The sequence below is a fragment of the Peromyscus leucopus genome, chromosome 1 (assembly GCF_004664715.2).
Source record: "Peromyscus leucopus breed LL Stock chromosome 1, UCI_PerLeu_2.1, whole genome shotgun sequence".
NCBI classification, from domain to species: Eukaryota; Metazoa; Chordata; class Mammalia; order Rodentia; family Cricetidae; genus Peromyscus; species Peromyscus leucopus.
Window position 1 is genome coordinate 120,261,066 of NC_051063.1, and position 16,866 is coordinate 120,277,931.

The 16,866-nt window shown below is 47.6% G+C and overlaps 1 protein-coding gene across 6 annotated transcripts in view; it reads left to right on the forward strand.

The window, feature by feature from the left end:
• Arnt2 (aryl hydrocarbon receptor nuclear translocator 2) overlaps nucleotides 1-16,866 on the forward strand; it is a 160,133-nt gene that overhangs the window by 115,966 nt on the left and 27,301 nt on the right. For all 6 annotated transcript variants that reach the window (XM_028873834.2, XM_028873829.2, XM_028873832.2 and 3 more), the window contains 4 exons: nucleotides 3,191-3,267; nucleotides 4,954-5,088; nucleotides 7,116-7,190; nucleotides 14,460-14,611. In XM_028873834.2, the coding sequence (XP_028729667.1) occupies nucleotides 3,191-3,267; nucleotides 4,954-5,088; nucleotides 7,116-7,190; nucleotides 14,460-14,611 (439 nt within the window). The remainder of the gene's footprint in view (nucleotides 1-3,190; nucleotides 3,268-4,953; nucleotides 5,089-7,115; nucleotides 7,191-14,459; nucleotides 14,612-16,866) is intronic.

A 16,866-nucleotide genomic window follows, 5' to 3' on the forward strand; every position in this document is an offset into this window, starting at 1 on the left:
AAATCCACAAATGGTCAACATGCAGAAAACAATTGACTGCCGGATTCCCATCTCTGATGGGTACATCTACAACACAACCCTCATACCTAAGGCTCAGGGAACACTACAGAGAAATGGGGGTGGAAAGATCGTAAGAACCGAAGGACTACGATGTCTGCTGTGAGATAGTGTGAGATAGCGTCTTTTATCTATGACAGAGTTGCACTTGTGAAATCTTTTTTTTCCAATGAACACTCACTTATTAAGCCCACACATGGTAAGGGTAGAGCTTGGAAATGCCTATCCTAGCCATGGATGATGCACAACAGTCTTCACGGAGGACCTTGTCCTCCTTCTTCTCTGCTGGGAATATCTCAGACTTATATCATTTTCTATAGTTACACAATATCCCAAAGGGTAGTGGTAAAGTTGGAGTCCCTTCTTAGAAAGTGGGAGAAAGTGCAATGATCATCTCAGCTAGAGGAAATTTGCTTTGTTTTTCTTTCACACCCATGAAATCTTAACAATATGGTTGCCTAAACAAGACAGTCACAGTGACAACACCAGATGACATCCCAACATGGATGAGGGAATAAGTTTAACAAGTGTAAAAAGTACAAGCATATATGGGGAACATTTTGAACCATTCTGAAAAATAGAAAGAGGATAAAATATGTGATTAAAAAAAAAAACAAACAAAAAAAAAACATTACCCTGTGCCTTGGGAGGGTGAATCAATATTTCGAAGACATCATTTCTCCTGAAAGAAGAAAATTAGAAATTTAATCAGGCCTATTAGCAATGTCATCAAACTATTTTATGAAGTTAGGTAAGTTGATACTAAGTTTCATGTGGAAAAAACACATTTAAGAGTAGCCAAGGCCGGGCGGTGGTGGCGCACGCCTTTAATCCCAGCACTCGGGAGGCAGAGCCAGGCGGATCTCTGTGAGTTCGAGGCCAGCCTGGGCTACCAAGTGAGTCCCAGGAAAGGTGCAAAGCTACACAGAGAAACCCTGTCTCAAGAAACCAAAAAAAAAAAAACAGTAGCCAAGAAAGACAACCATAGGGAAGCCCTAGAAGACAATAGAACACACAGGGGTGCTGCTGAGGTTCGGGGAGTGTGGCACTGGGGCTGGGATGGATTGGTGACTGGTGGAGTAGGAAGGAAAGTCCATAATTAGACCCCAGCATACGTGGGGACTTGTTCCGGGATCACAGTGGTATCTCAGATCACTGTACTTTCAACACATATCAGTGGGATAACTGGAGTCGCCTATTTGAAGAAAACACGGATATGTATCTCATACCCTACACAAGAGTAATTGAGCGTCTGAGACATCTAAATGTAAAATTCGAGGCCAGGAAAGCACCAGTGAGAAACAAGGGGGAGTCATTTTAATCTCTGCATGAGAAATCACTTCCTAACTGTGGCTCAGACTCATCATCGTAAGCAAAGTTAGAAGACAAAGGACCATGTGGGAGAACATATTATAGCATCCTTCTCTGCAGAGACAACTCTTTAAAAGTGAGACCCCTGCATGATATTGCACAGCTATAATCCTATCTCCTGGGAGGAGAAGACAGAAGGGTAAGGAGTTCAAGGTCATCCTTGGCTACAAAAAAAGTTCAAAGCCATCCTGGGATGTAGAAAACCTGTCTGGAAAACAACAGTGGGAAACAGGTAGCCAGAATCCCAACAGAACAATGAGGAAGAACCTGAACAGATAATTCATTAAAACTCAAAATGCAAAAGCAGTTCTAAACATAAAGTGATATTCAAACGTAACTATAATTACTGAAATGCAAATTAAGACATCTATTCTCACCTGTCAAACTGACAAAAACCTGACAGTGCGTTCTGTTAGCCAAGAACATACAGAAACAGACTTTCAGACATCAGTGGCTGGAATGCAAACTGGTACAGCCCATCTGGAGGGAGTTTTATCAAAACAGAAAGTATATCTATACCCAGCAATCCCATTTCTAGAGAACTGCTACCCTGCAGGTACAACTCCGGTGATTAAAAAATAACACATACGCCGGGCGGTGGTGGCGCACGCCTTTAATTCCAGCACTTGGGAGGCAGAGGCAGGCGGATCTCTGTGAGTTCGAGGCCAGCCTGGGCTACCAAGTGAGTTCCAGGAAAGGCGCAAAGCTACACAGAGAAACCTTGTCTCAAAAAAAACCAAAAAATAAAAATAAAAAAAAATAACACATGCTAGAATGCCCGTTGCATCTAACTGCACAGCACCGAAAACACCTCACTGTTCACATGAGAGATGGTTGGATAAACCTGGCACATCAGCACAGCTAAGTGCTTTGTCGTTCTGAAAAGGAACTGGGGAAGAGCTAGCTCTGTGAACAAATCTAGAGGGTTTCCGAGATGTACTTTGGGTATCTGTATAAATGTATGTTCATGTATATTCAGGTACATGTTTGTGTACATGCGTGTAAGCACATGTATGTGGGGGCCAAAGGGCAACCTCAGGTGTTGTCCCTTGGGTGTCATTCACCTTGTTTGTATGTTTGTTTGTGAGAGTATCTCAGTGGTCTGGAACTCGCCACTTAACCTAAGCTAGCTCGTTGGCAAGCCCCAGGGGATCTGCTCAGCTCTACCTCTTCAGTGCTGGGATTGCAGGTGTGCACCAACAGATGTGGGGGCATACAGTTTTAATCTCCACATTCAAGAAAGATCTCTGTAAATTTGAGGCCAGCCTGGTTTACATGGCAAGCTTCAGGACAGCCAAGGCTGCCTGGTGAGACCTGGCTTCCAACAAACGAACAAAAACCACCAACAACAAAAAGCAACCAACAAGTGTGCACCACCTCTGATGGTCTTTGATTCCTTGTCAACAGGAAAGTGAACTGTTTGGATGATCGACAAGACCTGGTTAGTCTTCCTGTTGGTGCTTCACTCTAACGGTTGCAGGGAAATTGTGCATATGTAGAGATGAATGACTTGCATCTACCCTCCTTCGCTGCCTCTGTGTCATCCACAGATGCAGATGGTGATGTATCCTGGAATTGTCAGACACTGTCAGGCAGGGAGGAGCAGGAAATATTGTGGGGCTGCTGAGTGCTGGCTAACTTCCCAGCTCTGAGTGACAGCACTGGATCTGCATTTGCAGTTGCATGAATGAAATCGTGGCTGCTTTCCCCACTTAGCCAGTAACTTTGGGCATGTTGATGACGCTGGTATGTCTCATTTCAGGAATGACCATACCCGAAGAAGACGCTGATGTAGGACAAGGCAGCAAATACTGCCTTGTAGCAATTGGGAGGCTCCAGGTAAGCAAAAAGCCTATCCTTTTCATCTTCGGTGAGTGCCCGTGACTGTACGGGACAAGAGCCTGAGTTTGGATGCTTCTTTATTTGTAACTCCTGTGTGCTCAGTATTTGTGGGGTTATGTGTCTCACTCTGGGTCAAGGATAGGGCTAATCCTGAAGGTTAAAAAGGGGAGTACCATGAGGGATACACCACAGAGGCCTTGCTGTACTGAGAGTCAATAGACCTCTCTCTCACCTACATATTACTGCAGAGATGAGTTCTTCCTGAAGTCACATCCTTGCTAACCGCCTTTAAAGTCTCCCATGGGCTTTGTGGGACAAAGTCCAAACTCATCATTCCGGCTTCCTCTCCTTCCCTTCTTCCCATCTCACCACATCCTCTTACCAAACCACATTATTCCCTTCTCATGACGCCACCACATGGTTCCCCACCTCTGTGGGTATTTTCAAGCTGTTGCTTCTACCTTGTGTTTCTTAGTTGCCATTCTGCTTTCAAAATTCCTTCTGTGTGCTTCCTACTGTCTCATCCCTTGAGACCTAACTAAATGCCAATGTCCATAGTTAACACTGGGTGTTGCTTCGCACTGTGTTCTCTCATCACACCGAGTTCTCACCTCAACTTCATCTGCACACTGTTTTCTGGGGTTAGGTGAGGGTATGCTTGTGCCTGACAAAGTCCTCTGGGGCAGGGACCCTACCCTGTCAAAAGTTAGTTTACCTGAAGCTGGAGAGATGGCTCAGTGTTAAGAGAATTGACTGTTCTTCCAGAGGACCAAGGTTCAGTTCCTAGCAGCCACATGACAGCTCACAACTATCTGCAGCTCTAACCCCAGGAGGAATTGATGCCCTCTTCTGGTTTCCTCAGGCACCAAGCACACAGGTGGTACCCAGATATACATGCAGGCAAAACACTCATACACATTAAGTAAATAAATAAAACTGTACATTTTTAAATTTACTTGATGTCTGATATACAGTAGCTACTCAGTCAACTGCTTTATTCATTCTTCCGTTGACATTTAGGGTGTTTTCCAAACGGATGAAGGGAGGCATAGTTGATATAATACAGAATGCTCATGTTTCACATCCTTGGTCTCCTAAGTCTGACCATTTTCAACAAATGAATAAGCAGTTCATTCAAATAATACAAACATTGGATCTTCACTGGGGTGTAAAATAAGAATAGTTGGGTCCAGAAATACATACTTTTTGAGTCTCTGTACCAGTTATAGAGAGGAAGATGGGAGACGGAGAAAGTAGCAGCATGTACTGAGCACCAGCCATTTGCCAGCAAAGCAGGCAGTATCTCTTTTGGCATCACAGTTATAAATTGTTGTAATTATTCATTATTCCCACTGACTAACAAGGAAACAAATGCTCAGAAATGTGAAGGAAGTGGCCGAGCATTAATTAAATACACACACACACACACACACACACACACACACACACACAGTTATAAATTGTTGTAATTATTCATTATTCCCACTGACTAACAAGGAAACAAATGCTCAGAAATGTGAAGGAAGTGGCCGAGCATTAATTAAATACACACACACACACACACACACACACACACACACACACACACTCATCTTTCCAGTGACACAGAAGGATGTGTGAACTTCAAGCTATGTGAATTCTTACCAGGTTCTCATCTGCATCTTTATCAACCCTCTGTTCCAGGTGACCAGCTCTCCTGTGTGCATGGACATGAGCGGCATGTCAGTGCCCACGGAGTTCCTGTCCCGGCATAACTCTGATGGAATCATCACATTTGTGGACCCAAGATGCATCAGTGTGATTGGCTACCAGCCCCAGGTCAGTGGCTAGCCCTGAGCTCCCAAAAGCTGGTAGAAGATTTAACTTCACTCAAAATGTGTTTATCTTACTTGTTCAAGGTTCAGCACAATGACATCTTGGAGAAATCATGTAGGAGTCTAGATTCCCTGTTTGTCTAGACTGACACCCTTCCCAAGTGAAACTGTTCGTCATAAGACAGCACCACTCTAAGTGGACGCCTTGTCTTTTGTCCTAACCTTTCTGTAGCTCTCGCTGAGTTTTCACAAAGGAGGGGGAGTGAGATCGGTTTATTTTAAATTACAAAGCTTATCTGTGTCTCACATCTGTCAAGATGCCTAAAGGATGTTACTTAATCCTTTGGGGAAACCTTTCTACTTGGGGCATATTTCTGGTCTTTACTCCAGATCCTTCCTGAAAAGTCGGTGGCATGAGCCATTCAGGTAAAGCCAAGAAACGACAACCACATGTATTGAGCTGTGTCCCAAACCTAAGGATCTCTACCTAGAGGGGACACTTAAGGGACAAGTGGTGGTGGTGGCGGGGGTTATGGAGATGTTACCAAATGAGTGTTGATTTCTTAGGCATGATCATGTTCTGGTTTTGTAGTATGCTGGCATTTATTATATTAATGCTAAAAGGCCTTTGTGAAGCCGGGCAGTGGTGGCGCACGCCTTTAATCCCAGCACTCGGGAGGTGGATCCATGTGAGTTCGAGGCCAGCCTGGGCTACCAAGTTGAGCTCCATCCAGGAAAGGCGCAAAGTTACGCAGAGAAACCCTCTCTCGAAAAACCAAAAAAAAAAGGCCTTCGTGGAACAGTGTTATAGGATCTACAAGTTATTGTCAAGTGATCTAGTTAACACACACACACAACTCCCATCTGCATTTGTGTGTGGACATCTATGAAGAAGAAAGAAAGGAAATATTGGTAACATATTGACAATTAAATCAAAGTAATGGATATGCAAGTGTTTTATTATATATCCTTTACCTTTTCTATAGAGATTTTTAAAATAAGAAAATCATTTAAAAAAAGAAGGGGCTCTTTGTTCTAAGGAACAGACTTTGGGAAGCTTTGGGATGTGGTAACATGAGTTATTTTAATTGCATGCGTTTTTTTTTTTTTTGTTTTTTTTTGTTTTTTTTTTATTTACTTAACTTTTTCTCCATGCTGGAAGCAGGCCTGTGTGTAGATTTTAGAACTAGGAACAGTCCCAACCAGAAACATGAGAGACTTTCTATAATTCTGAAGCTAGATTCGTGCAAACTGTGACCTCTCAGATAGAATAAGGTAAACACCGATGACTCCTGACAGCAGTACATTTCTGGACAGACCTGTGCATTCCGCAGCAGCTTCCCCTGAGTGTCTGTGTGCTCCTGGGGCATAGGAACTGCCCCTGGCTGCTGAGTCAGCTCACTTCAAGCATCATGTGCTGATGCAGGTTCTCATCATTGAGTTAGGTCACATCTTACGCTGTTTAAGACACTTCCTAGCGCATGCTTGAAATTGCTCTTTGATGGGTTTTTTATATTCTGCTCTCATTCACTGTAAAACACCCAAGTTACAGATGAAGGCTGGATCTTTCAAATAACACATAGACTAGTGAAGGTCAATAATGAGCAGGCTTGAGGCAAGCCCAGTTATTGTAGTCCCATTCGGCCACTGGTTTCCATACTTAAACAGTTTTAGTTTTTGTAAGCAGCATGTCTGTCCTTGAGCTTACTTTGGATGTTTTTTAAAAAATATGTTGATTGCAGTTTGCCTCTCCAAGGCAAATAGAACTAAAGTTGTGTTGCAAAGCTGCTGATCTAGCACCCAAGCAAAATGAGACATCAGTGAGGACTGAGCCAGGGGATTCAAAATGGATATGAGGAAGCCAACTCCTCAGCAGACAGGACGAGGGGGGCCGTCTTATGTTTAAGACTATGGTGGGCAGGCAAGAGGAGGTGGGCTCAGGGCGATGTAAGCAACACCTTTGTCTCCAGAGTTGGGAGTAAGAGATGGAGAGTGGTCTTTGGTGTTATTAACGCTATCTGTCCCCCTTAGGACCTACTGGGAAAGGATATTCTGGAATTCTGCCACCCTGAGGATCAGAGCCACCTACGGGAGAGCTTCCAGCAGGTATTGCCCCTGGCTGCTGCCGCTGGTGCCTAGTGAGGTACCTGGGGGTAGGGGATGGCAAGAGGGATGGAGGCCTACTGTGAACTCCCAGGCTGGGAGTGCCCTACGACAATGTCAGACAGCCATTCTGAACAAGAGTTCAAGCACAGGAGTAAGATACACAAAGAAGTCATGGCTATGTGTTAGGAAAGGAGGACAGACTCTGAAGAGTCTCCCCACGCACCAAGGCTAGTCAGGGTAACTTGGGAGGAGAGCCAGCTTCCAGCAGCGGGATCAGCTGACATGAGTCGTAAAAGTCGTACAGAAGAAATGAGAGAACCTGCCAGAGGGAGGGGGCCATGCCAGGCACGCTGGTGTGGCCTGCCAGGAGGATCCTCAGCAGCTCCTCAGGCTGACAGGGAAGAAGTGGCAGGCAGTGAGACCAGCCAGGCCGGGTCTGAGGCCTCCTGCGCCATGCTATAGGGCCTCAGTTCTCTCCCAGGTCACATAAAGGTGAGTAGCAATTCCTTTGAGTGTGTAAGCAGAACAGAGCTTTGAAGGGCCATTTGGGAAGCCCAGGTACACAGGAAAATGAAAATAAAAATAAGTCAGGAGAGCTTTAAAATGAGCGATGGGTTCCCAAACTGTGCAGGACCTGTGGGATCAGATGTGGGAGGCAACTTAAGGAGAGAATCATTCAGATGGGGATGGTGGGGAGAGGCAGCCTGGCAGAATGGCCATCATAATAATGGCACTCTGTGCATCATTTCTGCTTACTGAGCATACACTCTCTAATAGGCACCCATAGCGTGAGTCCCAGGAAAAAGGACTGCTTGGTCCTGGGGTGGTGGCAGGGGTTAGGAGAGGCTCACTGAAGCAGAAAGCCAGAGTGTCACACTTCACAAGTTAGAGCTAATTCAGAATGAGGTCTGTTGGCTCCTGAGCTGGCCTGGGAGGAGGGGAGAACTCGCTCCAGCAGACTCTGACATACTCCAGGAAAAGGAGAAAATGGACGTAAGAAAGGAGACCTTTGAGTCACTTTTCAAGAGGGAGGAATCTGCTGCCATCCATCTGGAATATGGGCTTACTTTAGCATTTTGCTTTATAAGTATCTCAAGCCCAGCCAGGGGAAGGCCTCTCCATCTGCAGAGACCTGGGCCTCCAGCTTCACACCTACCTGGGTGGCACTCCAGGGCCGGCCGCCTTCCTCCTTGATCTCAGCTCTGTTTTTCCGAGGACGATGACGTCACACTCCTTCCCACTTCTGGTTTCCTTTCCACCCCCTAGCCCGGTTTGGTTGACTTCTTCACACTTCTGCAGCTGTGAAGACAGGCTCTGACATCAACCATAGTACTTCTTCCTCGTAACCTCAAGCCCTGGGTGGCCCCAGCCCACCTGTCCTCTAGCTTCATGCCTGCCTCCTCCCAGGCAGCTCTTCACCTCTCCATCTGAGGGCCCAGGGTCCTCCAAACCCAGCACACTGCCTCTTCTCCCAGGGGCCTCTCCCTCACACCACTCCCAGCCAGTTGCTCTGTACAAAGCTCAGCATCGCTTAGGCACAGACCACATGACAGGCCTTCCTGGAACACCTCTACAAGACACATGATGTCTCCCTGCTTTCTCCTGCCATCCCTGCCCCTCCTATCTGACTGCTGCAGACGTTCCCTCGCTGTGTCTCTCCCTCTGTGGTCATTTCACTCCAAGCCTTTGTAAAAACACAAACTGGGTTTAGTCACATTTTTTATTAAAACTTGCTAACCATGGTCCATGTATCTAGAGTTAAATATGTATTTCTTCCCGTAGCTTCAGCCTGGTCCCATTCCATGCTCCTTTGGACATGATTCTTCAGTCTCACTAGCTTCTCTTACTTTCTTGAACATTCTTTTCCCCATCTTTTGGCCGTGACTGAGCCATTCCCTGGCTGGAATACTACCCTCTACTCTCCATTTGACTGACAGCTTCCAACCCATGTCACCCATGAGATCTTACCAGTGACTAAGACAGAGGTCACATCCCCCTCTTTGCTTCTCCTTTACCATGTGTCATTTCTTTTGTCCACTTCCTCTTTTTTGATCTCTTTCACTGAAGCCTGGCTTTACTGTGGGCAGACCCCCATGCCTGTACTTGTAGGCATCATCTCCGGGAGGGTAAATTTGAACCAAGCTGCCTGAACAGCTCAGAACGTACAGCAAGTGGCTCCCATTTGGGGAAAATGTGAAATCGGAATGGTGAGACTTTACCAGGATGCTTTGTGCCGTCTGTCAGCTGCGTGTGTGGCAGTAAGGGTGCCTTTGCACAGCCAGGCCTGGGCTCTATTGGTTTCACCGTCCTGGGTGCATATGGCTGTGACTCTCTCATGGTGATGGGCCTGTCATCCTGTTTCCGGTAACTGTCCAGATCCTTCTTCACGTGTTTTCCCATGGAATCCCACAAATACTGTCCTCGTGTTTTTCCTGGTAGACAACGGGACTAAGAAAGTTCTGAGTGTCACCCACCACCACTGCCACTGTGATGGAGCATGTCTAAACAGAAGGCATGGGTGTGGAAGAGGAGCCTGCTCTAACTCTTCTCTTTGACCTCTTGGCAAACTGACTGAAAAGGGAATTCTGGGAGCGGATACAGTTTCCCGGCCCCTGGGAAGGTACGCTGACACCACACTAGACTCAGAACTTGTGTGTGTTCGATGGGCTTCCTGTCTGGGCAGTTCAGTGCTTTTGTTTAAAACCAGAGTTCAAGGGCTGACTCAGCTCTCTCAAGAACAAACCACTTCCCTTTATCAACACTGGTCCCCTTCATTGTTGGTGGCTAGTGCCCAAAGAACACAATCTCGGGCCAAGTGTGGGTGTGCCTTGGGATGTCTTTATGGTTGTACAGTTACTCCCCATGTGTCCTGGACCTGAGCCAGGGCTTCCCCCTCTGATGCCGCAGCCTTGGTTTCCCTTTCACTAACGGACGAGGTGGCTGGTCTCAATACACGTTGTTGAGGCTGCCAACCAGGGTGAGAGGAGATGTTCAACTCCTTTTTCTTCTCAAAGCTGCTGGGTTCTTGTGGCATCTGTGGTTGACACAGTCAAATGTGACACAGTAGAGAGTGAAGCCCAGGTGAGATGTGAGTGGATGCTCTGGAGGCCCTGGTCTTGCTGTCGTGACCCGGGGCAGGGTGGATGGCAGGTGATGGTGATAATGGTGACCGTTGGTGGTCATCACTGATGTTGATGGCGACGATTGTAATGGTAGAGATGGTGATAATGATAATAGTGGTGATGACTATGATGCTGTGGATGGTCAGGCCAGTCATGGCTTTGCCTGTGATAATCATAAATGATTACGATGGTGATGTGGTGGTGATTGTGATAATGACGGTGATAGCAATAACTGTGGTGATGATAATGGTGATAGTAGTGATTGTGGTGGTGGTGGTGATGATGGTGATATCAGTGGTTGTAATGGTGATAGTAATGATTACGATGCTAATGATGATGGTGATGGTAATTAGTGTGATGATATTGACAACTGATTGTGAGGTGATAATAGTAATGATTGTAAGGGTGAGGACTGTAATAGTGATGATGGTAGTGAGGGTGATAATGGTGGTAGTAATTGTGGCATTTTGAATAAGAATGGCCCCATAGGCTCATAGTCATTAGGGAGTGGTGCTACTTGACATGGATTAGGAGGTGTGGCCTTGGAGGAGGCGTGGCCTATTGGAAGAAGTATGTCACTGGGGGTGGCCTTTGGGGTTTCAAATGCTCAAGCCAGGCCCAGTGTCTTTCTCTCTCTCTCTCTCTCTCTCTCTCTCTCTGCTGATCCAAAGGTAGAACCCTCAGCTACTCTCTAGCACCATGTCTGCTTACTTGCCACCATGCTTCATGCAAAGATGATAATGGACTAAACCTCTGAACTGTAAGCTAGCCCCAATTAAATGTTTTCCTCTGCCAGAGCTGCCATGGTCAGGGTCTCTCTTTGCAGCAACAGAACATTTACTAGTCAGTAATGATAATGATGATGATTAAAGTGATGGGAATGATTGTAATGGTGATACATAATGATAATACATAGCAATGATGATGATGACGATGATGATGATGATGATGATGATTCCCATGAAAGCCGTTTTCATGAAGAGCCAAACTAAGCTAGGTCTTATTATCTTTGTGACCTCTTGTATTACCAGCCCCACCCTTGAGTGAAGCACAGTAGGATGCATCTCTCTGGACTTAGAGCTGGCTCATGTTACCAGCCCGCTTACATACATAGTTCAATCTCTATCACTTCTGAGCTTCCTTGCCTATACGTGATTGTCATGCTGTGCTTTCTGCAAGGAGAGCCAACAATCTCATTTGCCAGCATCATGCCTACCCTCCAGCTCTTTCACAGACTTCATTTCCCTTCTGGAACCCTTCCTCAACAGTAGGTCACAACTCCTAGCCCTCCTGGTGAGCCCCTGACATTTGATCATGGGTTTGTAGCAGATTCTGTGGTTATAGTTGTCTACACATCTCTCTAGCCCCTGCTGGGTGACAGGAACTTGGGAACAGGACATTCACCATGGCAATGGGGACTCAATACAGGGTATTAAGGTCGGTAAACCAAGGATTCAGACCATACTTTTCCCTGGCTATGGTTACAAAGCCTCAGCAGGTGTCCGTCAGCTCTGAAGCTCATGTCCTCAATATACATTATACTGCTGTGAGGACGCATGGCTGAAGGGGCAGGACTGGCAGCCCCCTTCCTCTTTTCTCTGCCCTCAGCCCCATAGCCCAGCTTTGTACACAGGCAAGGTCTGCTGCTGGTCTGTGAGACACCATGAAAAATTCTCACGCCCCCTCAGGTCCTTCTGTTGGAAGAAACAGAAAGCACACACCCTCCACACACTCAGGACAGAGGACACACAGAGGTCTATATATGCTGTAGGTACCAAGGGAGCACTCAGGCTGTTGACCTAAGAGGATGTGGCTTTGACTTCTGGCTCCTGTGAGGGAAGAGGCACGTCTCTGTTAGGAGGCAGTGGCGGTTTGAATAAGAATGCCTCCCATAGACCCATATATGTGAATGCTTAGTGATCAGGGAGTGGTACTATTTGAGAAGGATTAGGAGGTGTGACCTTGTTAGAAGTGTGTCACTGGGTATCTTGGTTAGGGTTTTCTATTGCTGTGAAGAGACATCATGACCATGGCAATTCTTGTAAAGGAAAAACATTTAATTGGGGTGGCTTACGTTTTCAGAAACTTAGTCCACTATCATCTTGGGGCAACATGGTGGCATGCAGGCAGACATGCTGTTGGAGAAGTAGCTGAGGGTCCTACATCTAAACTTACAGGCAACAGGAAATGATCTGTTTTACTGGGTATAGCTTGAGTGTGGGAGACCCCCAAAGCCTACCCCCATAGTGACACACTTCCTCCAACAAAGACACATCTACTCCAATGAGACCACACCTACTCCAACAAGGCCACACCTCCCATTAATGCCACTCCCTTTGGGGGCCATTTTCTTTCAAGCCACCACATTGGGGGTGAGCCTTGAGGTTTCAAAAGCCCCAATCTCTCTCTCTCCCTCTCCGTCTCCCTCTCCATCTCCCTCTCCATCTCTCTCTCTCTCTCTCTCTCTCTCTCTCTCTCTCTCTCTCCCCCCCACCCCCCCGCTTGCTGATCAGGATGTAACTCTCAGGTACTTCTCCAGCACCATGTCTGTCTGCTGCCATGCTCTCTGCCATGATGATAATGCATTAAGCCTCTGAAACTATAAGCAAGTTCCTTACATGTGCCTTACCAAGTCTCTTCACAGCAGTGGAACAGTGACTGAGACAGGGGCCAACTGTCTATGAGGCAGCATCCTCTGAGTGGGCCAGATTCACCTCACCCGCAGTCAGCCTCCTTCTGGGTGGTAACAAAGAAGACCTCTGCTTCTTCCAGCTTTCTGTCTGGTTTTGTGATCACTCGTATATTCCCTAAGATGGTCTTGTCTGATACTCTGCAGTGTGTGTGACTGTGCCCGGTTTTCTCCTGGGACAGTGTGGGAGAAGTCACTTAGCTGCTTCTGCTCCAGTCTGCGATGACCAGGGCCATGAAGCCAGCTTGTGAGGTGTGCTATAAGCGTTACTCTGTGCCAGGCACTGGGCTGGGCTGTATGAGCCTCTGCTCACCGTGTCCCCAGGCTGTGTACAGTATGATAGAGACTGCAAACTCCCAATGGGAAGCAGGATGCCAACGCAGTGAAATGAGGAGGAGTCTGACCTTACCTGGCTCTAGAATCTGACCCTGCTCTCGTCAATCCATCTGTGATCACACTCAGGAAGACTGAAGACTTACCTTCCCGGGACCTGAGGCTGTGCACGCCTACAGAAAGGACTTCTGCTTGCTTTATCTTGTCCCTGGGGACAATCACGTCCAGGCGAAGTCTGATAGTCATTTCTATAGCTTCTCTATCTCCCACTTCTTTCTCTTCTGTGAGACCAACACCTGGATGCTTGCAGCTGCCAGTGGGCGGATGTCTTCGCATACCTTGTATTGTGTGAGTGAACAGAAGGGGGGGAAAAGCAAGCTGTCTCCAGAGAGATAAGCTTGTAACTTGGACATCGTAGTTCCTGTCCCCTTTTGCAACCAGAGCTGTCTGGTCTTGGAGAACGTAATAAATTTCTTTGCATCCTGGTATTGCCATATGTAAATAGTGAAGGCACCTTTCCAGAACCTTTCTGGGCTGCACTACAGGGTGTCCATGAAAATACGTTGGCAACCATGCTGCAACATGAAAGTAGCGCCAGATCAATACATACACATAAATAATGCATTTTATTTCACCTCCTTCCTGAGAGTTTATTTGGTCCATTTCACAATGTCAAACAGAGGTTAAAATCTTGGGTGAATTAAATCCATCTAAAAAGTAAGTCCATGATGCATTGTTGCTGCACACTTCAGTGAGACAGTTACGCCAAGCAGTACTAGCTCCCAGCCCCAGAGATGCCCAAGGCAAAGAAAGAAAGACAGAAATACAACTCTTACGGTGTGCTCGCCATCTGATTTGTATCCACTAAATTGGAAGCATTGACTGTTGCTGGTCTCTCAGTGACAGAATGACCCCAGGGCAGTGCCCTCCCTGTTTCCGAGGGAAGCCGATTGAGGTGGGAGCTTAGCGTCTGCCTGTCACTCTTACTCTCACGGCCCCCCCTTACTGTTGTTGGTGGCAGCACCCCGTTCTGAGGTCCTGCTGGCCTTCTCAGCAGCCGGCCACACTGCCTCGCCATTCCCTCTTCCTCCTCCTGCTGACTTCCTTGTCCAAATGTTTTTGCAGGTGGTTAAGCTGAAGGGCCAAGTGCTGTCGGTCATGTATCGGTTCCGCACCAAGAACCGGGAGTGGCTGTTGATCCGTACCAGCAGCTTCACCTTCCAGAACCCCTATTCCGATGAGATCGAGTACGTCATCTGCACCAACACCAATGTCAAGTACGTGCACAGCCCTCTCTTCTGCTGATTATTCACATATGAGTCGCATCCTCAACTGCTTTGCTTGAGGCTCCCTTCTTCCCACGGGCTCTGGCTGCAGCCCAAAAACCCTACAGGGTGAAGGAGGACGAAAAGGGGAGACTCTAGGTTCCTGTTACTGTGGGGTGCATGCATCCCCTCCATGTTCAGGTCAGGATACCGCAGTCTCCATTCTGTTCTTCTCCCTCTGACACCAAGCCAGGCAGAGAAGAGCTCTGCCAGTGCCCACCTCCACATCCTATTGTGCTAGCCAGTCCTGGTCCTGCCGAAGCTAGTGGGTGGAAGAAGGAGACTGGGCTTCTTGAAGCTCTGGCCAAGGTCAGGCAGCCTGTTGTAGCACCTCACACTACCACCTAAGCCCGGAAGTACCCCCTCCCTGCTCCCAGCCCAGGACCCCTGCTTTTACACACATTCCATATCCATGGAGTTGGCGGATAGACCTGAGTTCTCCCTTGGCCCTGCTGGTTCCTGGCTTTGTGATCTCAAGTAAGTCCACTTCCTCTTCTGTGGCCTGGAGCCATGGCCCTCTTCCCTGTGTGTGTATGGGCATGTGCCTGCATGTGGAAGCCAGAGGTTGACATCTGAAGTCTTCCTCAGTTGCTCCACCTTACCTTTTGTGATGGAGTCTTCCACTGGGCATGGAGCTCACAGGTTTGGCCAGGCTCTGACTCTGCTCCCCAGTGCTGGGATCACATGAGCACGGCTGAGCCTGGATTATTTACATGCATGCTGGGGCTCCAACACAGCTTGTCCTGCTTTACTGACTATGTCAACCCCCCCAAACCCACGGCCCCTCCTTTCTGGAGTTCAGCTCACGTCTGTGGGATAGACTTGTGGACACAGCGCCTCCAATATGCTATAGCGAGCATGCGTCTTCACATCAAATGTGGAGGAAATACAGATGAAGGCTGATTTCAGATGCTTCCTTTTACACTGTTTTGAGATTTTTTTTTTTCTTTTGAGGCAGGGTCTTTGTAGCCCTGGCTAACGTAGAACTCACTATATAGACAAAGCTGGCCTAAGAGTCTCAGAAGTCTACCTGCCTCTCCGTTTTCTGCAGTTTGACTTTACTGTTGTGGAAGTGATGGACATTTAATGGAAACCACACTTTGGACTTGAATCTGCTCCCTCCCTGTGCTAGACAAAACTCACGGGATGCTAAGCTGTGGCGGTGAGCGACAGCTCCACTTAGCTCCACATCCATGAGAGAAAATAGCCATCACTCTATGTGTGTTGAGGCCATGAGTTAGGGGCCCAGGTGCTTTTGTGGTTTGCGGTACCACACACTTACTCTAAGTTCATCAAGTGTAACCCTGGTGTGACCTAGGAGACATCTTTACCAAGCAAGGAATTAACGCATGCAAACATGTGGACACAAAGGTATCCCAGTGAGTTATAGCACATGGAAACCATGTCTAGGGTAACAAAGAATGTGGAATGAGGCTGCCATATTGCCCTTGTGTCTGCCACTCATGGTCACTGGGCCCCCCAACCTCCATTTCCCAGGTACAGTCGGGGCTGGTACTGAACCCATGACCTTCTTGTCGCCCTCTCCTGACACCAGGCGATCCTTCTAGGGACCTGCCCTGCCCCTCCATCATTCGTTCCCACCAGGCCTCGCTGAGCCACTGCTGCCCCTCAGTGTGTCCCAGGCCCTTGCCGCCTGGCTCTCATGCAAGCCCAGCAGCCACCGGCACCTCTTCTGAAGCACATAACTCTTGCTCCCAGGTACTTTTCCCTCAACTGTCTGCTGGACCAGCTCTCACTCTAGACATCTTCTCCCTTTGTATACTCGGTACAACTGGATTCTTCTTCTACCCCATCTGCTGGTCAAACCTGCAAATGGAACAGGAGAAATCCGAGACGCCACCCATCCAGATGGGCACAAAGATGATCTTATCTCCACTTTCTGTCTTGGGTTTTGGGTCACATTGAGGGGGTTCCATTTCCCCCCATCAATGCCACAATGGGGAGGAGGGGTGCTCCTTCCCCAGGGACCAGGGAGGCATCCCTGAGTGCCACACCCATAGCTGATCCTGGATCTGATGAAAATAAGGAAGGTTGAGAAATGGGAGCAGAGCCAAGTGCATGGGGCCAGGGAAGCCCTGACTGCTGCTTGTGTTCGAGGTCTAGAGGCCTATGAGCGGGCTTCTCTGGTGCTCACAAACTGGGGGTGCCAGGTCCTTGCCAAGGAGAGAGATAAGAAGGACAGTGCC